We start from the raw sequence: 27,536 nt of genomic DNA, 5'->3' as shown, positions 1-27,536 counted from the left end.
AAGCAGCTCTGGGAGGGGGGGGGGTCGACGACCCTGTTAACTGTTCTAAATTGATACATTTAGTTGATACATTTCTTATCTTTGTCCCTGCTGAGCAGAATCTCTGGGTTTCATTACAGGCAGCTGTTAGACTTGATACAATAGTTGCTAATACTCCAGAGATGCTGCTGAGAGATGTATCAACTGATGGAGCAAATTATAACAGGTCAGAGTCTGCACTTGAATTACTGAGCTGCTGGACACGAACATTCAACTTTAAACTTAGATTTTAGAAAAACAGTAAAAAATAAATTAAGGAAAGTAATTGAAAAAAGTCTTTATTTCTGGGGAATAATCTAAAAACAACTGAACTGAAAAAAGTGTGTGGAAGGTGAACAACCCCATTAAAAGTGGGGATCAATCAGAAAAGGGTTTCACCTTTAAAGTAAAAACTAAGTCTTTAAAGGGAAAATATAAGGGTTTGTTTTACATGGGGTTATTAGCACATGCTCCCCTACAGACTTGGCCTTATGGCTGTGCCACACCCAAGGAGATGTTTATTTATCAAAGGGACTCAAAGTGCAGTTTTTATATCCAGAATTTCCCAGAATTCTCTGTGCCACAGTGCAAGGAGATGCAATATTGGTTAAAATTAGGGATGCACCGAATCCTGGATTTGGTTCGGGATTTGGCCTTTTTCAGCAGGATTTGGATTCGGCCGAATCCTTCTGCCTGGCCGAACCGAATCCGAATCCTAATTTACAAATGCAAATTAGGATTCGGATTTGATTCGGTATTGGCCGAATCTTTCTAGAAGGATTCGTAGGGTTCGGCCGAATCCAAAATAGTGGATTCGTTGTATCCCTAGTTAAAATTCCCAAGCCATTATTGGTCTAGCAATGCAATACTTGCAATCAACCCCCGTGGTGTCACGGCCAATGGACTGAGCAATGAAGCGTTGGACAATTGGGATGTTGTTACAAACTGGCCTAATCCATGTAAAGTCAGAGACGGCTGCAATGTTATTGTCAGAGTATTACCTACTCCCTGGGGTTATGGAACAGCAGCCGGGACCTCAGCATTCCTGCCTTTGATGGGGGCTGGCACAGGTGTTTGCACATAAACAAGGTCCATTAAAACCCAGTGGAAACAGAATTACCAGCCCAGACCTGCAGCCCTGGTATGTGGGTAACAACTTCTTGGGCAGCAGCCTAAGGGCTCCTACACTTTTATGTATGTATTTGAGACACATCAGCTAATTGATTCCATTCTGGCATTGTGTTTCATTGCATTTGTGCTTTGTCGTCTTTTTTAGTTGCAACTTGCTGCGTTATCTTGCACTTGACGTGGTTCAAAAACAAAAAGGATGAAGGAAAACTGAGATGAAAGAGGGTTGTTCAAATTAACTTATAGTGGGACATTCACTAAGATTCGTTGTTGCGCCAGCGTCCGCTTCGTCAGGCGTATTTTCACCAGCGCTCCGCAAATTCCCTAAAATCCGAAGTTGCACTCAGGGGAATCGTAAGGTTGCGAAGTTGCGCTAGCGTTAATTGGCCAAGCAAAGCAAAGTTACGCTAGTGATGGTTAATTTGCATACGGCGCCAAATTGAAGTTACAATGGAGGTATATGTAGCAGCACTACACAAGCCTGGGAAACCTTCAAAACAGCAAATACATTTTTTATTTTGCCCTACACATGTGCCCACTGTATAGTTAAGTTGCCATGAGTTAGGAAATGTAGGGGGGAAGGAGGGGAGCCCCAAAAATTTTTTCGATCTTTTTCCGTTTTTTGGGACTTAGAAAAAATGTTAACTTTTTTTGAAGCAATCCCTATCTACTCTATTGCACTTCGCCTGGTCTGAGGTGGTGAAGGAAGTCTGGCGTAAAAGGTAGCGTTCAGAAAAATGCGTGTGTCAGTGAATTTGCGTAGTTACGTCCGTTGCACAAATTCGCCAGGCGTAAGGGTGCAAAGTAACACTAGCGAATTTACGCCAGCGACCGTTAGTGAATCGGCGAATTAATGAAAATGCGCTACGCTGGCGAAGTAACGCTAGCGTTAGGCGCTTCGTCCTTTCGTGAATTTGCCCCATAGTATGATGCAGAGAGAGAGATATTTTAGTATGATGTAGAGATATTATCAGACAATTTGCAATTGGTTTTCATTTTTTATTATTTGTGGTTTTTGAGTTATTTAGCTTTTTATTCAGCAGCTCTCCAGTTTGCAGTTTCAGCCATCTGGATTTTTGTGGCCACACCCCCTAATTACCATGTTCATTTTACAAAATTTGTCAGGTTATGAAAGTTTGAACATATTTCTGTGTTTTTTTTCCAGTTATTACAGTTTTGCTAATGAAGGTGAATTGCCCTTTAAGCTGTGAGTCTACCTTCTCCCAAGGGACCTTGTTATCTTATATTGTTACAATTACTTGTTTGCTTATCTCGAAATTGTTACAAAAGTATCTTATCTGCAGCTGTGGCTGTTCTGGGCTCTCTGCTTAAGTTAGAAACATTGTTTCTTTTTCTGGCTGTTCAGTGCAGAGAAAAACTGCATTTTCCAGTACAAACGAGGGAGTGCGGGTTGAGCTGTCAAAAGAGGGACTGTCCCTCTAAAAGCGGGACAGTTGGGAGTTATGCTACCCTGTGACATCACCGCCCCACCCGTTGCATCACTGACTCCTGTGGTGTCACGGTCCCGCCAACTCTCCGGATTGTGAGCCACAGAAAGGTGGCAACCGTAAGCTTGACGGAGCATTTGTTTTTTAGATGGGGTCAGTGACCCCCATTTGAAAGCTGGAAAGAGTCGGAAGAAAAAGGCAAATAAAAAAAAACATAAAAAATAAATAACAAAGTAAAGTTGAAAAGTTAGCCATATATCGATATCATACTAAAAATAAATTTGAAGGTGAGCCACCTCTTTAAACAAGGATATTCCGAAATTCATGGCATATAAATACAATTCTATCCTATCTGTGCTCATCTGGGTACAGCCCCACATGGCGAACTGAAATGTATGAATTAATGCAGGTCCATGTTTATGTTCCAAAGCCCTAATCCCCTCTGCTGACATTATTCTGTGTCTCTGATCCTGTCCTACATTATCCCTACATTATCTCATGGAGCCCGGCATCAAGCAGGGCAAATAGTAACAATAATTATATTGACATTTTAAAAACGTATAGGGGTGGTTTACATCCATAAGTGTATTACACAATGGTCTCTTTCACCTGAATGCAGAGTATTATTAGGATGAATTTGCAGCTGAAAGGTCCGCACTGTGTGCTCAGGTAAATGGCCCCGCTGTATTGCCGTCTCCTTATGAACAGAACGTTGTCCCTTCCATAGAATAAACAGCCGGAGCAGACTGATGTGCATTAGAGGAACACAAGCAGCCCCTTGTGCTGACACTTTGCTGGAGTCAGAATCTGCAGTGACTGTGGCGGGAGGAGGGTCATTAGAACCAGTGGAATTGGAAGCAGAACTTGTTCCCGCTGGTGTTAAACTGGTGGTTCATTTTATAAAACATAGGGGTCTATTTACAAACATTCAAATTTCGATTTTTTTTCCCCATGAACCCATTTTTCTCTAACACTCTGATTCATCAAGTGTAAAAACCATGAAGATCTCTAATACAGAACTTCGGCAAGTAAAAAACAGTCTCTGATCCTATTAGCCATTCAGACTTTTAGAGGTTTTCAGATGCTTTTTTTCACTAGCAATTTTCCAAAAAAAAAAACTCCAATGTTTTTAGAGGTTTATGTATTTTTTAGAGGATCATTCAGCTTTTTTTTATTCTTCCTTTATATATTTGGATCTTTGAAAGGGGTGGTTCACCTTTAAGTTAACTTTTAGTATGTTATAGAATGGCTATTTTTCAACTTTTCAACTTTTCAGTTGGTCTTCATTATTTTTTTTTATATAGTTTTTCCATTATTTGCCTTCTTCTTCTGACTTTCAGCTTTAAAATGGGGTTGGGGATGTTCTGTAAGGCTACAAATGTATTGTTTTTGTTACTTTTTATTATATCATCTTCATCTTTCTATTCAGGCCTCTCCTATTCATATTCCAGTCGCTTATTGAAATCAATGCATGGTTGCTAGGGTCATTTGGACCCTGGCAACCAGATGGCTGAAACTGCAAACTGGAGAGCTGCTGAATAAAAAGCCAAATAACTTAAAAACCACAAATAATAAAAAATGAAAACCAATTGCAAATTGTCTCAGAATATCACTCTCTACATCATTCTAAAAGTTAACTCAAAGTAAACAACCCCTTTAATAAATGACATGGCATTCGTGGTTTTAAAGAAAACAAGTTTATTTGCTTTTATAAAAACCTTTAAGGGCTCTTACTCACGAGCGGTTGTAGCTGCGCTCCCCTGCGTTCCGTTTTTCTGCGTTCAGCTGCAGAAACGCAGGAAAAATGCAGCATGTTGCGTTCAACCTGCGTTTGGAAAAAATGTAATGCGTCTATTCCTGCGCTCCCCTGCGGCTGAACGCAGAAAAACGGAACGCAGGGGAGCGCAGCTACAACCGCTCGTGAGTAAGAGCCCTAAAACCCCCCAAAAAAAAACAAAAATGTTGATATGCGCCACCAGAGTCGATATTTAAATCATCCTGTATTTGTAGGTCTGTTTGCACAATGCAATGAAACTAAATCCAAAATTGAGTATTGAACAAATGATCACATTGCACTGATTAACACTACACTACTCTGCAAGTCTCTGGCTGTAAGAGCACAAAGCACCTGGATAAGTCATTAGTGAATGAGATCTCCGGAAGGATAAAAGCCGGAGCATGAAGTTCCATCCAATGCCAGTTCCTCGCTGCCTTTCCCATATTTCTAACACTTTCATTGCCAGAGAGGTGCAACACTGCTGGTAGCAGAGAGGATATTTGCCTTGGGCCCCAATATCATTGGGGAATAAAAATAATGCTATGTGGGGCTATAATATATCATGTAAAATAGTTAAATATCTTCAGAATATACATATGGGTAGTGATGAGCGGATCAGTCCCAGAAAAAAAAATGGAGTCAATGCATATTTTTTCACAATGCTTTTCATCAATGCCTTTTAATTGCAGCAACTTTTTGCATTGCGAATAGTATTTCCGTTTCAGACTTTTATTACATTCCCCCGATCTCACAAAGGCAAAGGCAGCAACTGCACAGCTAATTTTGCTGAACAGAATATATTGAAGTCTATGGGCATTTTGGGCCGGTTTAGTGGAGTTTGGTGAATCCATATCTGGCCAAAAATGTCCGTAAAAACTACAAACGGGCAATCCTGTGAGTAGGCCTGACATTGGCTAGCTTAACACTATTGCCAACTGTTTTTGGGCACTCAGCTTAACCCCTCAGTGCTCTGCCTCTTCTCAAGGAAACTTCAGGGGACACTCAGTCTCCTTACACCACCATCCATTCAGGGGCGATCCTGGGCATTTTGCCACCTGAGGCGGCCTTCGTTTTGCTGCCCCTCACCACGGCACTCACCTTTTCAGCACCGGAGGGGGTCGGGTGGTCCATGTGTCGCCAGAGGGGGTCGGGGGCGGTCCATGTTGCTACTGCAGAGAGCGCAATTGTGCTCTCTGCACTAGAAGAGACGAATTTCTGGGTTGAAAAATGGAAATTCTGTTCTTAGTTACCAGGAGCGGCATTTTTGCCGCCCCTGGCAACCAGGGGGGTGATGCTGCCTGAGGCAAGTGTCTCAACTTGCCTCATTGGTGGAGCGCCCCTGCGTACACTCATGAAGCCAACGTTGGTGCTGAACCCATTAATCATAATGGTAAATAGGTATGAACACTGTTCAGAAAAATCCTGAATATTAAATTGCTGCCTTTAATTTATAGAAATGTAGGTGCAAAACGAAACCAGGAATATGGCACGAGTTTGGCATTGGTAGCACTGGTTCTACGGGGCCGGCAAGTTCTCATCATATCAGTGCCATGAACAATTGTATCCCTGTTCCGCAGTCACTGCAGCTGGAGTATTACTGAGCCAGAGAACATACTTGGGTTGTAACATAATTTTAATGATATGATTTACTCCTTTGAGCATTACATGGAAACACTGAATGGGAAGAGGAATGTGATGCGGTTCCCGTTGAGCTTAAGGGTTCCTAAACGTCTTCCAGCTTCCCCATGGTGCTCACTATCACTTCTCATGGTTCTCTACATACAGGGGGTGTTGGTTTGGAATGTTCCACTAGATGAAAAATAAACCTTCTATTTTTGAATGTAGCAGTGCAATTACCATAAATAATGCTAGATATAACCTCATGTACATTTGCCAGGCATAATGTTCTCTGTTGCCGGTATCAGCGAGAGATTTCAGGAGTTTGTTACTGACAATGTGCAAAGTGCCATGTTTTTATCAATAAGGAAACATTTTTCCCCATAATTCCAGCTTAATGGCGGTTGAATCTAAGTTGAGTCTGTTACAACTAGGCCTGATGGTTGGACACAAATCAAGTGCAAGTTGTGTCTAGCAGTGGGGTGGCATAATTTCTGGAGCTTGCCTTCAAAACAGTGTTTGTATTTCCAGTGCCGGATTTACATAGCTGGCACCCCTAGGCCCGCTGACGTTCATTGCCCCCATCCCCTCCCTTTTATTCATTCAAATTTTCATCATCGGGACTGTGGCAATGGGGATTTAAAAAACGATCGCATCTCCTAGTATTTCTGAACCAATGTGGGTGTGGTTGAGCAGCATGCCACCCCCTAAAATCCTGCTGCCCTAGGCCCGGGCCTTGGTAGCCTTTCTGAAAATCTGGGCCTGTGTATTTCTGGTGTGCCAAGACTGTGCCAGGCTTCCCCCCCCTCAAAAGAATCTTCAGAGGGGCCTGGTGTGCCCGGAGCTACTCCACCGCCACAACCCCCCTCCACCACCACTTGTTGGCGCAGGTAATTGCACCTCAATTTAAAGAAGAAGAGCAGCAGAGGGAGGATTTTAATGCTACAGAGAAAGCATACCCCATGGTATGACCCCTCCCCCTGCTTCCTTTATAGTTACTCCACTGGTGACAACCCTGGAACAACCGGCAGGCCTAGGATGGCATTCGCTCCATGGTTCCCCGGTTTCAATAGACACAGTTGTGCCCCATTCATCAGAAGAGGCAGGATGAAGGCATGGGATGGAGGCTTGGGATGGAGGCATGGGATGGAGGCATGGGATAGTTACATGGGATGGAGGCATGGACACCTCTGTGGAAGTGTAGGAACATGTTTGGATGCAAGTACCTTAAAGGAGAAAGAAAGGTGAACTCACTGGGGGTGCCCAAAGTTAGGCAGCACCCAGTAATTGTATTCATTTTTTTGATCAACCGGGCCACACTCCTGTTAACAGAAAACTGCCCCAACGTGGGGGTTCTTCTCGGGAGCACTACAGAGTGATTGTCTTCTTCTGCTTCATTTTTCTTCTCTATGCCTGGGGTACATGCATGTGCAGTCATGTGGAATAGTGTAAAATGTTGGCTTTTCACTCAACTGCACCTACACGAAGAAAAAAGCAGGAAGATGATCAATTCGTGATTACCTTTTAGCTGGGATTTCACCTTTCCTTCTCCACCATTATGCCATGTCCATCGCATCCATATTAGAAGATCCTTTACTAGTAGATGCCTTTGTAATTGAGCTCTTTTTTGTGTCTTTTCTGTGACTGTTGTGTTCCTTCTGTGCAGACAGGCCCCACTCATGACATCCCAAAATGATCACTTATTATTCTTGAGATATAATTTGGCCAACCAAGTAGACCACCAGATTTCCTTTTGGCCAGCTAAGTGAATAATCAGATATCTGAAGGATTTGAAGTCCCTTGTTCCTGTGGTGTTGGTTAATGCCCCACATGTATACCCGAGGCTCAGGCAACCTAAATTTTTTGTAAAGACGGTCTGTTTGCAGTTCTCTGGAATGACGGGGGTCTACATTACCTGCTGTTTCTCTTAATGCTTCCATTTTGGACAAATACAATAAAAAACCAATATATACTGTATATACTGTATATATGATATAAGGTCTCAGTTTGCCAGTTAGAAGGAATACAACTTATGTGTTTCTGTTCTGAACAAATTGTGATTATGATTTCCTTTTCCTTGTCTAACTTTGCTCTCTCCCACCCCTCGGCCCTTCCTTTTGTTTCCTTTGGAAATTCCTGCTGTACTCTGGCATGGAAAACCAACACACGCTCGCATTTTCCCTTTCTTTGTTGCCCCAATAGATCCAACTCAGGAAAGGAAATATTACATGATGAAATATTTTATTGATAATCCGTTATTCTCATCTACCTGTCAAAAATAATCAATGGACTTAAAAAAGGGAGAAGGGGAGTCGCCCTATAAAGGTCCCTCTCCTAGAGGCAGATTCACTAATGGGCGAATTTTCGCCAGCGCCAGCTTTGCACCCATCGCACCACTTTGCCGGGCTAAAATGTGCTATGAATATACTAATTCACTGAAATGCGAAGTTTCATCCTGGGCGACGAGCGATGGCGACTTTACATTAGCGTTACTTTGGCAGTGCGAGCATTTCATAGCGAAGATGCGCTAGCGTTCGTTTGTGCTTAGCAAAAATTCGCTACTGATCTTGGGCTTAGGTCTATTTGCATACGGAGGGTAATTTAAAGTTGTATGGATGTCTTTATTAGAAATATTGGTGCAAATGCTTGAAGTTACCACTTTTTCAAATACATGTCCAGGGAACCTTAATAAAGACAAGAGAGTTCATATAATGTCCTACACATGAGCCCACTGTAAAATGAATGTTCCACATTTTATGAAATGTCTGGAGAAAACCGGTTACCCAAAAAAGTCAGAACTTTTGCAGCCAATCCAGCTTCAAAAAAAGGAAAAGTCGCCAGGGTTTTTGGAACTTTAATGCATTTTCGGCTCACAGGATATGATGTAAGTGACAGAAGATTGAGGAAGATCTAGCTGCTTTATAGCACTTCGCCTGGTCTTAGGTGGCAAAGGCAACTCTGGCGAAAGAGGTAACTTTCAGTAAAATCCGCACTTTAGTGAATTTGCGGAGTAACGATCGTTCATCAGAACGAAAAGTCGACTGCCAGTAGAGTGCAAATGAACGCTAGCGACTGTCCGTTCACCATGCGAATTGGTGCCTGCTAATTAATTGGCGATGTCCCTGCGGGTGGCAACGTTGGCGAAAAGTCGCTAGCGTTAGCCACTTCGCTCTTTAGTAAATCTGCCCCCTAGTGTTCTGCATCCCATTGGCATTGCCCTGTATACCCATGACTGTACTTTAGAGACACGATTATCTTTTTTTCCAGATACCCTTAAAAAGGGAAATGAAGTGGTGCAGAGTCAGTGGATCCCAATGAATTAAAACCCCAAGCCAATTTTACATATTTACAATGGAATTCGTCGAAAAAAAAGGGTAAAAAGCTGTGAAAAAGTGTGTGTAATTTTACGGCCATGCGAACGCCAGATATGCCTTCGTTATTTTACACTGCTTCTGGTGGAAGTAACTCTAAGAAAAAATGTGTAAAAATGTTATGCCGTTTTTAACATGGCGAAGCCTGGCGATGTGTGGTGTATTATCCCACTGTTTTATACACTGCTTAATAAATATGCCCATAGAAATGTAAGTGCAAAACGAAACCAGCAAAACTGTTTGTTCCTGGGTGGGGCACCCAGTGGTCCGTTTTGACTGATTCTTACATTTTGGATGCTGCCTTCTCTATTGAAAGTTATCTTATAGTGGTGAGGAATGGGGCAGATTGGGGGTGTGACTGCGAAAATTGTGGGAAGTTAACTGTACTGTAGGTGGCAAGGATTGGGTTAAATCAAGCAGACAGGGAGAGTAATAGTTAGGATCGGAAGTGTAAATGGGCCAGAGAGTAGCAAAGTGGCTGTCTAAATATATAACAGTTACAGCTGGTGTTTTACTGGCTAGTCGGATGAAATGGCACTATTGTCCCACTGTAACTATAGGCACCATCTCTCACTACTATACCTGCTATCCCACAGTCACACTCCCTTCCCAGAGACTATTATCCACTGTTACTATAGACACCATCTCTCCCTACTATACCTGCTATCCCACAGTCACACTCCTTTCCCAGAGACTATTATCCACTGTTACTATAGACACCATCTCTCCCTACTATACCTGCTATCCCACAGTCACACTCCCTTCCCAGAGACTATTATCCACTGTTACTATAGGCACCATCTCTCCCTACTATACCTGCTATCCCACAGTCACACTCCTTTCCCAGAGACTATTATCCCACTGTTACTATAGGCACCATCTCTCTCTACTATACCTGCTATCCCACAGTCACACTCCTTTCCCAGAGACTATTATCCCACTGTTACTATAGGCACCATCTCTCCCTACTATACCTGCTATCCCACAGTCACACTCCCTTCCCAGAGACTATTATCCCACTGTTACTATAGGCACCAGCTCTCCCTACTATACCTGCTATCCCACAGTCACACTCCCTTCCCAGATACTATTATCCCACTGTTACTATAGGCACCAACTCTCCCTACTATACCTGATATCCCACAGTCACACTCCCTTCCCAGATACTATTATCCCACTGTTACTATAGGCACCATCTCTCCCTACTATACCTGCTATCCCACAGTCACACTCCCTTCCCAGAGACTATTATCCCACTGTTACTATAGGCACCATCTCTCCCTACTATACCTGCTATCCCACAGTCACACTCCCTTCCCAGAGACTATTATCCCACTGTTACTATAGGCACCATCTCTCCCTACTATACCTGCTATCCCACAGTCACACTCCCTTCCCAGAGACTATTATCCACTGTTACTATAGGCACCATCTCTCCCTACTATACCTGCTATCCCACAGTCACACTCCCTTCCAGAGACTATTATCCACTGTTACTATAGGCACCATCTCTCCCTACTATACCTGCTATCCCACAGTCACACTCCCTTCCCAGAGACTATTATCCCACTGTTACTATAGGCACCATCTCTCCCTACTATACCTGCTATCCCACAGTCACACTCCCTTCTCAGAGACTATTATCCACTGTTACTATAGGCACCATCTCTCCCTACTATACCTGCTATCCCACAGTCACACTCCCTTCCCAGAGACTATTATCCACTGTTACTATAGGCACCATCTCTCCCTACTATACCTGCTATCCCACAGTCACACTCCCTTCCCAGAGACTATTATCCCACTGTTACTATAGGCACCATCTCTCCCTACTATACCTGCTATCCCACAGTCACACTCCCTTCCCAGAGACTATTATCCCACTGTTACTATAGGCACCATCTCTCCCTACTATACCTGCTATCCCACAGCCACACTCCCTTCCCAGAGACTATTATCCCACTGTTACTATAGGCACCATCTCTCCCTACTATACCTGCTATCCCACAGTCACACTCCCTTCCCAGAGACTATTATCCACTGTTACTATAGACTCCATCTCTCCCTACTATACCTGCTATCCCACAGTCACACTCCCTTCCCAGAGACTATTATCCACTGTAACTATAGGCACCATCTCTCCCTACTATACCTGCTATCCGACAGTCACACTCCCTTCCCAGATACTATTATCCCACTGTTACTATAGGCACCATCTCTCCCTACTATACCTGCTATCCCACAGTCACACTCCCTTCCCAGAGACTATTATCCCACTGTTACTATAGGCACCATCTCTCCCTACTATACCTGCTATCCCACAGTCACACTCCCTTCCCAGAGACTATTATCCCACTGTTACTATAGGCACCATCTCTCCCTACTATACCTGCTATCCCACAGTCACACTCTCTTCTCAGAGACTATTATCCACTGTTACTATAGGCACCATCTCTCCCTACTATACCTGCTATCCCACAGTCACACTCCCTTCCCAGAGACTATTATCCACTGTTACTATAGGCACCATCTCTCCCTACTATACCTGCTATCCCACAGTCACACTCCCTTCCCAGAGACTATTATCCCACTGTTACTATAGGCACCATCTCTCCCTACTATACCTGCTATCCCACAGTCACACTCCCTTCTCAGAGACTATTATCCACTGTTACTATAGGCACCATCTCTCCCTACTATACCTGCTATCCCACAGTCACACTCCCTTCCCAGAGACTATTATCCACTGTTACTATAGGCACCATCTCTCCCTACTATACCTGCTATCCCACAGTCACACTCCCTTCCCAGAGACTATTATCCCACTGTTACTATAGGCACCATCTCTCCCTACTATAACTGCTATCCCACAGTCACACTCCCTTCCCAGAGACTATTATCCCACTGTTACTATAGGCACCATCTCTCCCTACTATACCTGCTATCCCACAGCCACACTCCCTTCCCAGAGACTATTATCCCACTGTTACTATAGGCACCATCTCTCCCTACTATACCTGCTATCCCACAGTCACACTCCCTTCCCAGAGACTATTATCCACTGTTACTATAGACTCCATCTCTCCCTACTATACCTGCTATCCCACAGTCACACTCCCTTCCCAGAGACTATTATCCACTGTAACTATAGGCACCATCTCTCCCTACTATACCTGCTATCCCACAGTCACACTCCCTTCCCAGATACTATTATCCCACTGTTACTATAGGCACCATCTCTCCCTACTATACCTGCTATCCCACAGTCACACTCCCTTCCAGAGACTATTATCCACTGTTACTATAGACTCCATCTCTCCCTACTATACCTGCTATCCCACAGCCACACTCCCTTCCTAGAGACTATTATCCCACTGTTACTATAGGCACCATCTCTCCCTACTATACCTGCTATCCCACAGCCACACTCCCTTCCCAGAGACTATTATCCCACTGTTACTATAGGCACCATCTCTCGCTACTATACCTGCTATCCCTCAGTCACACTCCCTTCTCAGAGACTATTATCCCACTGTTACTATAGGCACCATCTCTCCCTACTATACCTGCTATCCCACAGTCACACTCCCTTCCCAGAGACTATTATCCACTGTTACTATAGGCACCATCTCTCCCTACTATACCTGCTATCCCACAGTCACACTCCCTTCCCAGAGACTATTATCCCACTGTTACTATAGGCACCATCTCTCCCTACTATACCTGCTATCCCACAGTCACACTCCCTTCTCAGAGACTATTATCCACTGTTACTATAGGCACCATCTCTCCCTACTATACCTGCTATCCCACAGTCACACTCCCTTCCCAGAGACTATTATCCACTGTTACTATAGGCACCATCTCTCCCTACTATACCTGCTATCCCACAGTCACACTCCCTTCCCAGAGACTATTATCCCACTGTTACTATAGGCACCATCTCTCCCTACTATACCTGCTATCCCACAGTCACACTCCCTTCCCAGAGACTATTATCCCACTGTTACTATAGGCACCATCTCTCCCTACTATACCTGCTATCCCACAGCCACACTCCCTTCCCAGAGACTATTATCCCACTGTTACTATAGGCACCATCTCTCCCTACTATACCTGCTATCCCACAGTCACACTCCCTTCCCAGAGACTATTATCCACTGTTACTATAGACTCCATCTCTCCCTACTATACCTGCTATCCCACAGTCACACTCCCTTCCCAGAGACTATTATCCACTGTAACTATAGGCACCATCTCTCCCTACTATACCTGCTATCCCACAGTCACACTCCCTTCCCAGATACTATTATCCCACTGTTACTATAGGCACCATCTCTCCCTACTATACCTGCTATCCCACAGTCACACTCCCTTCCCAGAGACTATTATCCACTGTTACTATAGACTCCATCTCTCCCTACTATACCTGCTATCCCACAGCCACACTCCCTTCCTAGAGACTATTATCCCACTGTTACTATAGGCACCATCTCTCCCTACTATACCTGCTATCCCACAGCCACACTCCCTTCCCAGAGACTATTATCCCACTGTTACTATAGGCACCATCTCTCGCTACTATACCTGCTATCCCTCAGTCACACTCCCTTCCCAGAGACTATTATCCCACTGTTACTATAGGCACCATCTCTCCCTACTATACCTGCTATCCCACAGTCACACTCCCTTCCCAGATACTATTATCCCACTGTTACTATAGGCACCAACTCTCCCTACTATACCTGCTATCCCACAGTCACACTCCCTTCCCAGATACTATTATCCCACTGTTACTATAGGCACCATCTCTCCCTACTATACCTGCTATCCCACAGCCACACTCCCTTCCCAGAGACTATTATCCCACTGTTACTATAGGCACCATCTCTCGCTACTATACCTGCTATCCCACAGTCACACTCCCTTCCCAGAGACTATTATCCCACTGTTACTATAGGCACCATCTCTCCCTACTATACCTGCTATCCCACAGCCACACTCCCTTCCCAGAGACTATTATCCCACTGTTACTATAGGCACCATCTCTCCCTACTATACCTGCTATCCCACAGTCACACTCCCTTCCCAGAGACTATTATCCACTGTTACTATAGACTCCATCTCTCCCTACTATACCTGCTATCCCACAGTCACACTCCCTTCCCAGAGACTATTATCCACTGTAACTATAGGCACCATCTCTCCCTACTATACCTGCTATCCCACAGTCACACTCCCTTCCCAGATACTATTATCCCACTGTTACTATAAGCACCATCTCTCCCTACTATACCTGCTATCCCACAGTCACACTCCCTTCCCAGAGACTATTATCCACTGTTACTATAGGCACCATCTCTCCCTACTATACCTGCTATCCCACAGTCACACTCCCTTCCCAGATACTATTATCCCACTGCTACTATAGGCACCAACTCTCCAGTCCAACACTGTTCACTCGTACGTTAATACAACTCTGACCGTGGGATACCAATCTCATTTCTATGCTCAGTACAAGGAGGAATGAGGGAGTGACAACTGCCCTCAGCACAATAACAAGTTAAAAATTCCTCCCTGAAATGATTAGATAGGAAGCATCAAATGGCCTGGCAGGGGCTGTTTTTATTGAAATTGGGACGCAATACAGAAATGTAAATGCCAGAGATATAAGGAGGGAGAAGAAGCTCAGTTTGAGGAGGTTCGGCTGTTACACAGTAAGAGCAGAATGTGTTACATAGGCTGTTGGTCTGGCAATGTGGTGCCACTTGACTCCTCTTTGGTTTATTTTGGGAGAGAGAGACAGGAATGAGCAGGTTTTTTATTTTTAAGAGAACACTATAGTGCATATTCTTGGGTGCTGTATTCTTAGCTTGTGCCTGACTGAGCGCCTGACAAAAAACAACAGGTGTGGGAGCAACAAGCAGGAAAGATTGTTCATTTAAAGCTGAGAATGGATCAGGACAATGTAGTTCCAGGGCACCTGTTTGCAGCTTGGACCCGCCCATCTTTAGATCATGGATTTCACACTGTCCACGTCACCCCAATTTGCCCAAGGGGAAACGGTCATGGAGTCCCGCGGGGACTTCCAGTGTTATCATATTTTACAACAGGGGTACATCGTTTTTATTAATACGCGGGAGTCATGTGACACTGGTTCTATTTCTAAGCACTGATTTATAACCAATGAAATCACTGAGCATCCTTTAAAGGGATATATTTAAAAGCATAGTCATGGCTGGTGTGAATAATTAGAGAATAATGTGTATCTTTAAATATAAGGATATTAGAAGTCACCAAGGACTTATGAGTTATACTTTTCTATAAGTCTTGGAACTCCAAGGTGAATTAAAATCCTCATATTTTATAGGGTGTTCATTTACTTTCTGTTATACACAAGATGTGATGGGTTGTGTGATTCAATCAGGATAAGGATATATTTTACAGTATAAACACAGATGTTGTGCATTTTATAGGGAATAATATTCCACCTCTATTCTAAAATATTATTCGTCATCAAGGAGTTCCATGACCATATAAAGGCCGGTGCTTTTATACAGGTCGCTGAATTTCCGAGGTGACTTCTAATTGAAAATATGTCTTATTGTAAAGTCGAAATTCTGTTGACGGGAAGTCCTAAAAAAACAATGTTGATCGGTGTTCCAAAAAGAATTTTGAAATGTCATTTGCAGTGAAGGCCAATTCTTGGGATTTGTGCTATTTTCAACAGAGCTAATAAAATCCAGCCAATTATCCACTCCAAGGCCTGTTATTTACTAACCTCTCTTTGAACGAAACCAGCCAGAAAAATGTGACTCCAAACATGGAGACTGGAGAACACAGCTTTATTTAACCCTTGGGCGGCAGTTAGAACTTTGTGCCCTGCACAACCCTTAAAGGAGCAGAAACTTTCAGGTTTCCAGAGTTTCAAAGTCACTTCAAATTCAGATGAATTAAAATCATGATGCAATGAGCAGTGGGATTTAGTGCAACTCTTCTCAACTGGGCACAGGACACATAAATATGCGTCCTGTAAATAGAAACCCTAAAATTCTTACATTATATTGACGTATCTGCTTTCCCTTTGCAGACACCTCTTACATCAGTGCTGTGAGCCGTGGGCCAGTTATCTGCAATATTCTATGTATTGTAGTCAATATAATGACACCATTCAAAGAAAGATTTTGGACATGCTAGGGACCATCTCTTGGAGGGTCACACTCAGGGTCGGACTGGCCCGGCGGGACAATGAGAAAAATTCTGGTGGGCAACGGTCTTCCTGGGCCTATCCCGATCTCCTGGCCCTAAAAAAAAACAATTTGCGGCATCGCAGTAGGGGGCCCTGGACAGGAGTCCTGGTGGGCCCCAGGCCCAGAGTCCGACCCTGGTCACACTCATTCCACAGGCCTCCAGTTCGGGTCTGGACTGGGAGTCAAAATACGCTCTGGCATTCCAAGTACCTAGAGGTCCAAATAGACCCCCACCAGCCCACTAAATAGCGACTGTCTACTGGCATTAGCCAGTATCCGCACATTGCCAGTCCGGGCCTGCTCCAGTTGGAAGGCCCTGTTATAAATAAACACTCACCTGTTTCATGAATATATATTATGGTTTAAAAGTGATCTTGTTAGGTATATTTACTGTTTAACCAGAGGGGTAATTTATAATGCATCAGGAAGTGTACAAAATGGCTGCAACAGTACTTTTTTGCACTTTGCACTTGACATGGTGCATTCATAGAAAGGCCGTAGGCCTCTACACTCTTTTTCAGAATACAGAAACCTGCAGCATGTCCTTTGAGTCAAGCATGTGATTAAAGAAGGGTGGGGGTTTCATGTAGGCGCTTCACTCAGATGAGCAAATTAGGAAGCTTCAGGAAGTGCAACCCACATTAGGGCTAGCCCCCTGTTCTGCCACCCACGATAACACTTATTGCAGCTCTGGCGGGCCCTAAGGGGGTGCAGGCCTGGGTGCACCCCCGGTAGTTATGTAACTGCTGGTCCTCCTGGTGCTGCCCTCTTCTTACCAGGGAGCAAGTGCTTCTTGAGTTACGGGCAACCAGGGTGTGGCAAATTACCCCTAAGATATTAACACTGGAAAAATGAACCCAGTCCATTAATCCATAGTAAGAAATCAGATGTTTTCATTCATTACTTTAACTGCACTTGATTAGTAAAAGCTAAATGCAGATTGGTTACTAGGAGTCACAGTCCCAGACAATGAATTTTCTCATGCTACTTCAGGTCACCAATATTTGGTATAAGGAAGGGATAGGTTAAATCTGTTTTGAATGATGTACAAACAAAATTAGGAAAAATAATATTTTAACTTAACTTAAGTTGTGTTTGACCAATATAGTAAATTTGATTTTATTTTCTTTTTTAAAAGGATTGCTGCTGGGGGGCGACAGGAGTTGTAGCTGGAGGGCCACAATTCCTCCCTGATCTCTGTTATTTCATCCCCTCAGCCTTCCATTGCCGGGAGCCTCATTTCTTGATTAGAGATCCAACTGTTTCAAATTCAGCCCTTTGATTGATCTTTATTGCCCCCAGCCTGATCAAGGGCCCCATTTACATATTTGTATGACATCATCATTTTAATTTGTTGAATATCTTGGATAGCACTACACTAACTCATCCCTGATAGAATTAAATAATACGTCTTTTAAAAATGTTAAAATACATTTCTTTTTGATGTCTTTGAAACATTTAATATTTTAACTTTAAATGAAATCCACCTAGTATTGCCATGAGTCAGATCTCTCTCTCTCACACAAGCTGTTTAGGGGGATGGAGTCACCAAATTAGCAACGTGACTACTGTTGACTTGGAGTCATTTATATTGGGTAACAAGGGGGAATAAAGTGATCATCTGTTTCTCCATGTGTCAGCTTCTTTCAGGAAGGCACTAGAGGTTTACTCAGTAACTAGATGATTCATGTATTTAGCAATACTAACTATGGAGCTTTAGAGCATCTCCTGGGATTCAATGAACTGCCATTAATCGTGTTCTGTATTTCTCTGCAGCCTTGGTCACAGGATCCGTTTCCCAGATTCCTGACCAGCAACATGGATGTTCCCAAGGAAGCTGCTACCCTGCCACTGGAGACTTGCTGGTGGGCCGAGCAGATAAACTCAAAGCTACATCAACCTGTGGCCTTCGGAGAGCTCAGCCATACTGTATAGTCAGCCATTTGCAGGTGAGTCAGGCTGAATGGTGATCCATTTGGTGCCCAAAGTAAAAAGTAAGAGATCCCAGGGGCAGTTGACATGAGATAGTTTGTCTGGTTCTTTTATAAGAAATACATTTGTCTAGTCTTGATAGGCGGAGAAGGCTCAATGGCTGAGCATGAAAACCTAGGCTAAGTAAGAAACCACTGTGCCAAAGAAGATGAGGAGAAAACCCTTGTGTTATCTTCATCAATATCATCTACATTTATTATCTTTCCTATAAGAGAAGAACTTAAAATGTCATTTTTTGACCTCTTTTTTAACCATATGGCAAATTAATAGTTCTAGTATTCCCAAGCAACAAATAAGCTGGTAGCTTCAACTGGTCTGTTGTCGGAAATCAAATGTATTGCTATAGGTTACTAGGCCTGCCTCCTCAGAAGTCAAACCAAAATAAGCCAAACCAAACCAAATACTGTTTTTTTTTTTTGCAGGATGAAAAGAAATGCTTTGTCTGCGACTCTCGCAAACCCTACAACCCCTTGTATAACCCCATCAGCCACCGCATTGAAAACGTCATTACGACTTTTGCTCCTCAACGGAAAAAGGCATGGTGGCAGTCTGAAAATGGTAAGTGGCAGTTTGATACAATATTAAATGCACAAATTATGAGATTGCTTAAGATTGAGTAAAATATAATAATTCTTCTACTCCTCTGGTTTCCCTTGGATCAAGAGGAGGCCCATGCTGATAGTGACTCTCTCCCAACACTCCATTATTCCACTATTCCTCAAGAAACATCATCAAGATGAGAATTTTCCTCACTGTAGCACTTGGTCCTCTCACTCATAGTCATTGAGGACTCACTGAGGTCTTTTCCTCCAGACACAGAAGCCATAAGAGGTTATTTACAAAAGCAAGTGTAGTGTGCAAAATCCACAGTTGTACTTGTGTTTGGAGGCAAATGTAGTTTACGAGTGGTGGTTTCATCACCTTTAGAACACGTTCCAAATGGCATTTGCAGCTGATTAGCTGGGCACAAATTTGGATTTGGAGCACCTATTGATGCAACCTTCTGTGGGAACCCTGAAGCTACTGCCAAGTCCATGGTGGACGTAGCTCCAGTGTTCCCCAACATCAGTAGGCAAAATGACTTACCATTCTTTAGAAGAGGCAGGATGGATGCATTGGAAACCAAGTCATACCCCCTAATTTTTTTCCTAGCACACTCCAGATTTTGACAGCTCAGCCCACAGTTCCTGATATTTACTGAGTTTCTCTTTGATCTCCTGCACTGACTCCAGAAAAAGATACAACGTTTCTGGAATTTAATTAAATAAGAGGCTTTTGGCATAGAGCATAGAGTGCAGCACCTGCACTTTGTAACAATTTAAGATATGCAAAGATATAATTGTAACTATTTAAGATAAGCAGGTCTCTTGGGGAAACTGTGACTTGCAGCTTAAAGGACAATTCATCTTCATTAGCCAAACTGTAATAACACATAAAACCTGACCCTAAAACCCCTGAAATGTGTTAAAGCTTGCCAATTTTGTAAAATGGATGTGGTATTTAGGGGGTGTGGCCACAACATGGGGGTGGTCAACATTTTTTTTGCAGTGCTACGTGCAGCAGATATATTTGTCCCTCTTTCTATTTTTAAAATTTTGGGCGGTATGACAAGTACCTTTATGAATTGTGCCAATATGTGTTTTCCACACTTGCCCTGGATTTGTAAACAACCCCTGTAATACTGGGTAACGAGGTCTGATCATCATTTTTTAGACGGTACTACACATGACAGGATATAGTTTTGAAAGAACTCATGAAGCACATCTATATAGAGGCAATACTGACATCTGCTGCCAATATACTTCATGCTGGATCTCCAAGTTGGCACCAAGCTGAGATATCTATAACAACAAACCGTCAGTTTGCATTTTCAGTTCACCTATTTGAAGCTGATTGGTTGCTATGGGCTACTAGACCTCTTAATGAAATTTACCCCCGTAGCATTTTCTTTTATCTTTGTAGATACCTAGGGAGTTATTTATTAAAATTCAAATTTAGCTCATATTTTATTTAAAAAAAAACACAACCAAAAGCAGAGTTAATCAAATCACTGAAGAATTTGATAAAATCAAGCGGAAACCTGAATCATTAAAAAATTTCAGTTTTTTCCCCCCAAATCGGTCGATTTTATTGAGTTTTTGCCTGAAAAGCCCCAAAAAGTCGGTTTTTGGGGCTAAACCCATCAAAGATAGAGATAACCAGGGCTGGATTTACACCCCTAGGCCTGCTGTCATTTGTCGTCCCCTCCCCTTTATTTGCACAAATTTTGGAGCAATGGGGATTGGTGTACGGGAAGTTAAGACAACTATTGTATCTCCTGTGCATCCCCAGTGTTTCTGAACCAATGTTGGTGTGATTGGGCAACATGCTGCCCCATAAAATCCTGCTGCACTAGGCCCGGGCTTTGGTGGCCTTTCTACAAATCCATGTCTGGAGATAACTTCAATTAGGGATAGGTGCCTCTCCCATTGACTTATACAGGAGCTGGACAGGTCTGAGATGGCAGATTTTCGGAATCAGGCTTTTTGCAGCATCGGGGTATAAAAAATCTTGACAAATTGTGCGTTTTCTAGTGAAAATAACTTGAATTTTTCAAGATTTTACTATTTGGACTTTACTAAATAACCCCCTAGTTAACAGTGCTTTACCCTACTGTAACAGGTCTTTTAAATGGCCAGTCCAGATTAGAGTAGACTTCTGTCAAGGACATGATGGTCTCTCTGTATGTTAGATAGTATTGCTTAGCACTTTCATGCTCATGCTTTTCCCCTTGAATGATTTCATTCCCTTCGGAACACAAAGGGAAGGCAGAAAGTGTCCAGTCTTTCCATTTACTGCACCAAAGGGGAAACTGTGACTCATCTCGCCGGTATCCAGAACCAAGTGATATTAAATAGAGCATCGCAGCATTTTTATATAAAGTTGTTTATTTCAGCCGAGGCGGCAGAAGGGTGTTTCCAGCTGCTGTCACTGTGCTCAGCCGACTGATTTGCTTCGCATTTCTGATACACTGGTGGTTGTGGTGCCAGAGAAATCCCACAGTGACTGGTCGTTGGATGGGGAAGAGATTTGCCGGCTAGCTGCAATTCTGTACACTTAAAAGAGATCAGTCAGTCATGGTTTAAAATAAATCTCTAGCTATACATATTACCAGTTGCTCCGACATGGAAAAGGATTTTGGTTCACCGGTCCATTTTAATACAGGTATGGGATCCTTTATCCAGAAAGCTCCAATTATGGGAAAGCAATCTCCCATAAACTCTATTTTAGTCAAATAGTTTATAATTATAAAAATTATTTCCTTTGTCTCTGTAATGATAAAACCATACCTTGAACAGGTATGGGAATTATTATCCAAAATCCTCAGGACCTGGGGTTTTCCGGATAATGGATCTTTCCGTAATTTGGATCTTTATACCTTAAGTCTACTAGAAAATCATGTAAACATTAAATAAGCCCAATAGACTGGTTCTGCTTCCAATAAGGATTAATTATATCTTAGTTGGGATCAAGTACAAGAGACTGTTTAATTACTACGGAGAAAAAGGCAATCGTTTTTTTTTTAAAAAAATTTGGATTATTTGGATAAAGTGGAGTCTATGGGAAATGGCCTTTCCGTAATTTGGAGCTTTGAGATAACGGGTTTCCAGATAAAGGATCCTATACCGGTTCCTGATTCTAAAGATAGTATAATGAATCCTTATTGGAGGCAAACCAATCCGATTGGGTTTATTTCATGGTTAAATGATTTTTTAGTAGACAAAGTATGGAGATCCAAATTATGAAAATACCCCTTTTCTGGGAAAACCCCAGGTCCCAAGCATTTTGAATGATAGATCCCCTACCTGTATCTATCTGAACTTCATATATTGATGTTTTAATGGACAGTGCAGGAACATCACTATACTACATATATTTCGCTTAATTTTACATATATTCATTAAAACCCCAGTTAGCCCAGCCATTGAGTGCTGACAGGCTCACATTGTTGTACTGGCCCACTGGGCTACCAGGAAAACTCCCGGTGGGCCCTTTTGCTTCTAACTATGTGGCCAATTTCATGGTTATTTCTTATTTTTTATGGGAAAAATGCTTAATAATGGAAGCATAGACTAAGTAAATATAAAAGACTAGGAGAATAAAGAGTTGAGTGAGGAGAGGAGGAATAATAATTTGGAAATTGGGTCCATGGTCTATGGTTTTCTGGTGGGCCCCTGGCATCCCAGTCTGACACTACCTGCTCAGACCATTCTCAGATCGACACCATCTTATTTCATCTCTTCTGCAGTCTGAATTTCTGCCCTTTTCTGTGAACAATGGGCAAGCATATCATTATTCTAGTTCCTGTTCCCCCATAAAATGGTCAAAAAAGTGAAAGATCAGTGCAATGTACCATATTTTTTTCATAATTCAAGTGTTATTGTTGCCACTACAAACGGCCAGCAACACACTGATATAGATGTTATTCTTTCACCCACTGTCAGATATCTTGCAAACTGTATGAGTGTAATGAGCATCACATGAGGTGGGCATGGGCAAATATTATACATGCCCTTCATTTGCCTACTGTCAACCTTCCTTGATTTTAAGGGAGCCCATTGTATTTATACCCCCAGTGGATGAAGAGGGTATATTCAGGGCATAACAGGTCGTTGGGCACAATTTAGCTGGCACAAAAAAAATATAGTAAATACCTAGTGCCAGGTCAATGGCTAGTGTACAGGGTTCCCTATAGTGGGAAAAGTGAAAACTACATTGATACTGGGCAATAGGGCATTTTTAGAAATAAAGGATCTAGGTACAAAAATGATCAATAATCTAAATGCACAGGATTTGCAGAGGGGAACTCATAAAGTGTAAGTGGAGTTGAGGAGACAAATGTAAATACTATGGGAGAACTCTAGAACAGGCGCACATTGATGTCAGCTGGCTCAAGGTCACCAGAGTGATAAATTCCCACATTGGCTTTAATAAGCTATTTTTGGGCATTACTATTTTGGTCCAAAGAAAATCTTAAAAATTCCAGGACTGAGTCGTTATCTCACCGGCTGAAATCTCAGCACTGTACTGGGAATGACGTAAACGTGAAATCATAATCTGGTTTTTATGGTTGGGAAAAGTTTTGTTTGGCAAAGAGCTTCCCACATACGGCCACATGTTTAACAAGTCAATCATTGTCCAATATGGCTCCCTCAAAATGGGTTAATCCAATGAATCCAGTACTTGCCTTCTTCTCTGCTGAATGACCTTATTATTTGTTCCCATGGGGGCTTGTATGTGTCCAAGGGCCCAATTGGAACCACAACCACTGTATCCCTCAGAACTATGTCTATTGTCAGAATTGTGGAGCGCTAAGAGATGCACAGAGCTAGGGGTTATGTACTAAACTCCAAATGCAAAAATTACAAAAAATTGTGATTTCTTTTTTTATAACATCGGACTTTTAAAAAAATCACGAATTTTTTCGGAATTTATTAAACCCAAAGGATGGAAAAGTCTGAATCAGAAAATCCCGCATCTCAGACCTGTCGAGGTTGCATATAAGTCAATGGGAGAAGTCCCAATGATTTTTTGATGTGCGCTGGGTTTCATGCAATACCCCGAAGTTTTCAGAGTTTTCTGACAAAAAACATAAGAAATCGGAGTTTTCGGGTGAAGAATCCAAAAAAAAGTGAAATTCGGATGAAAAATTGGGTGAAAAATCCAAAAAAATAGTCAAAATCAATTTTTTCCCCGCAAAGCCGTTGGGGCAAATTTTCTTACCACAGAAGTTGCGACAGCATTGGCTTCGCCGCACTTCGCCAGGTGTAGATTCGACAGGGCTGCGCAAATTCACGAAGATCTGAAGTTGCGCACAAGTTACCAATCGTTTGCAAAATTGCGCTAGCAATATTACGATCAGCGGTTCGAAGTTACGCTAGCGATGGCAAATTTGCAAACGGGGTGCAGTTAAAGTACAATGGCCGTATATGCAGCAGCAAACACATTACACTACACAAGGCCAGGGAACCTTAATAAATGTATTCTAATGCCCTACACATGTGCCCACAGTTTAGTTTAGGTGCCATATGTTATCAAATGTAGGGGGAAAGGTGGGTACCCTAAAAAAAAATTTAGATCTTTTTCAGCCTATCACCCTATAAAAAGTAAAAGACGCCAGCGTTTTTTTTTTTGGGACTTTTGAACAATCCCTATCTACTCTATTGCACTTCGCCTGGTCTGAGGTGGCGAAGTAAAGTCTGGCGCAAGAGGTAACGTTCACGAAAATCCGCAAGTTAGTGAATTAGCATATTTACCTCCCTTCACCATTGCGCAACTTTGCCTGGCGTAAGTAGCACTAGAGTAGGTCCACTTCGCTAGCGAATTTACGCCACAGAATGTGACAGAATGACGTCACGCTTGCGAATTTTCACTAGCGTTAGCCACTTCGCCCTTTAGTAAATTTGCCCCTAAGTGGGTCACAATTAGACAGTACACTAGATGATCATTTGAAATGCTGCTTAGATTATCTTCCCCTTAAAGGGCATGTAAAGTCTAAAATAGAATAAGGCTAGAAATGCTGTATTTTGTATACTAAACATAAACATGAACTTACTGCATCACAAGTCTAATCAAACAAATGATTTATGCTTTCAAAGTTGGCTACAGGGGGTCACCATCTTGTAACTTTGTTAAACATCTTTGCAAGACTAAGACTGTGCACATGCTCAGTGTGGGGATCGCCGTAAATAAAGCTGCTTGAGTTCTGCATGGCTGGGAAGTAAGGCGGGGGCTCCCCCTGCTGTTCATAAGTATGATTGTTTCCCTGCTCAGCAGTTAGGGACCATCTGACAATTCCTATCCACAGCAGTAAATGAAGAGAGAATTTCACTGCATACAGGTTTCTTATAAAAACGATACACATTTTTTAATTAAAGTATATTGGAGATAGGTTTCTTTGTCACTAAAGAAAGTAAAAATGGGATTTTATTTTTTTGCCTTTACATGCCCTTTAAAATAGATTGCTGGTACTGCGGGTAACAACAAACAATTGAAAGCATTCTTATCTCTGGCAAACACATTATATATGTAACAGCTGTCAGGAATGCCTGACTTGCACACTTTCCCTTTAGCTTATCATAATGCATTGGCGGGTGATGTATGGTGTATGTGCTAAACAAGAGATAACGCTCCCGTTTGGCTTGGGTTCAAGTCAAACAGCTCAAGCAGAAAGAATCCGCTAATTGTATATGAACAGAGCAGGTGTATAACTGCAGTGTCTCCTTCTTCATCTTGTAGAGAAATGAGGAATGCCAGAGTATTAGTTCTACATACCAATAGCCCCAGCTGCTGGGAATTCAGGATTAATATGCATGCATGCCGCTGATGTCGAAAAAGCAAACAACCCTTGTTTGTGGATGTTTCAAAGGCCAACTTGCAACAATACTGAGCCATTATTCTGGCAGGGTGATGAGGACAAGAGTTGGCACAATCATTACGTCATTGGCACTAACGGGGTTAGTTTTATAGTGGTGAGGCTTTTTCTGGCCAAAGGAGCAGACCATCAACCTGTAAATGTATGTACTTAGGCACAGACTTTGTATCTTATTACAGTTTTGGGGTTGGTAAGTCAATCACATGAACTGCTCATTAACTTTGCTCTTCTCAACCCATCAAGACTTGTTACATACCGACATTAGGGTCCGTTTTATCAGGAGCCGGTTATCCCACCTGTATGTTTATGGAGTATGGGAAGAAACTGTAGGACCCAGACTTAACCCATACTAGAGCAGGGAGAACATATAAAGTCCTTGAAGATAATGCCCTGGTTGGATTTAAACCTAGGACCCAAGAGCTATTATCAACAGTTCAAGATCTACAATAACTCATCAAGTGATCTTCTTAGTTACAGTATCTACAGATTTGATGGTTGCCTTTGCAGTAACAAAACTCACCACCCCATGACACCCTCGTAACACAGGGGAGAAACCACCATAAGGGCCCAACACTAGCCAAGAGCCCAACAATAGACACTGATATTACTCTGAAGATACAATGAGACACATGATAGTGTTTATAAGTATATATATCTTTGTACAGGTATGGGACCTATCATCCAGAATGTTCTGGACCTGGGGTTTTCAGGAAAAGGGATCTTTCTGTAATTTGGCCTCCATACCTTATGTCTACTAAATAATCATTTATATATCAACTAACCCCAAAAAGATTGTTTTCCCTCCAATAAGGTTTAATTATAACTTAGTTGGGCTGTTTTATTATTACAGAGAAAATGGAAATATTTTTTTAAAATTGTACTTATTTGATTAAAATGGAGTCTATGGCCGATGATCTTCCCTTAATTTGAAGCTCTCTTGATAACAGGTTTCTGGATAATGGATCTTGCCAGAACCTGAAATACAATATGATAAAATGTAGCACAGTTGATGCCATTCCTTCATATCCAACCAGCTCAGATTCACAAGGTACTTAAAGGGCATGTAAAGTCTAAAATAGAATAAGGCTAGAAATGCTGTATTTTGTATACTAAATATAAACATGAACGTACTGCACCACAAATCTAATCAAACAAATGATTTATGCTTTCAAAGTTGGCTACAGGGGGTCACCATCTTGTAATTTTGCTAAACATCTTTGCAAGACCAAGACTGTGCACATGCTCAGTGTGGTCTGGGCTGCTTAGGGATCGTCATAAACAAAGCTGCTTGAGTTCTGCATGGCTGGGAAGTAAGGCGGGGGTTCCCCCTGCTGTTCATAAGTATGATTGTTTCCCTGCAGAGCAGTTAGGGACCATCTGACAATTCCTATCCACAGCAGTAAATGAAGGCAGAATTTCACTGCATACAGTCAGGGTTCTTATAAAAATGGTACACATTTTTTAATTAAAGTATATTAGAGATAGGTTTCTTTTTCATTAAAAAAAGTAAAAATGGGATTT

The 27,536-nt window shown here is 42.4% G+C and overlaps 1 protein-coding gene across 2 annotated transcripts in view; it reads left to right on the top strand.

Moving 5' to 3' along the window:
• lamb2.L (laminin subunit beta 2 L homeolog) overlaps window positions 1-27,536 on the top strand; it is an 88,334-nt gene that overhangs the window by 7,022 nt on the left and 53,776 nt on the right. For both annotated transcript variants that reach the window (NM_001094695.1, XM_041589374.1), the window contains 2 exon segments: window positions 18,386-18,558; window positions 19,024-19,159. In NM_001094695.1, coding sequence (NP_001088164.1) covers window positions 18,386-18,558; window positions 19,024-19,159 — 309 coding nt within the window.

This window comes from Xenopus laevis, chromosome 4L (genome assembly GCF_017654675.1).
Source record: "Xenopus laevis strain J_2021 chromosome 4L, Xenopus_laevis_v10.1, whole genome shotgun sequence".
In the NCBI taxonomy this organism is placed as follows: Eukaryota; Metazoa; Chordata; class Amphibia; order Anura; family Pipidae; genus Xenopus; species Xenopus laevis.
The sequence above is the reverse complement of the archived record's forward strand: the minus strand, read 5'-3'. Positions and strand labels throughout refer to the sequence as shown.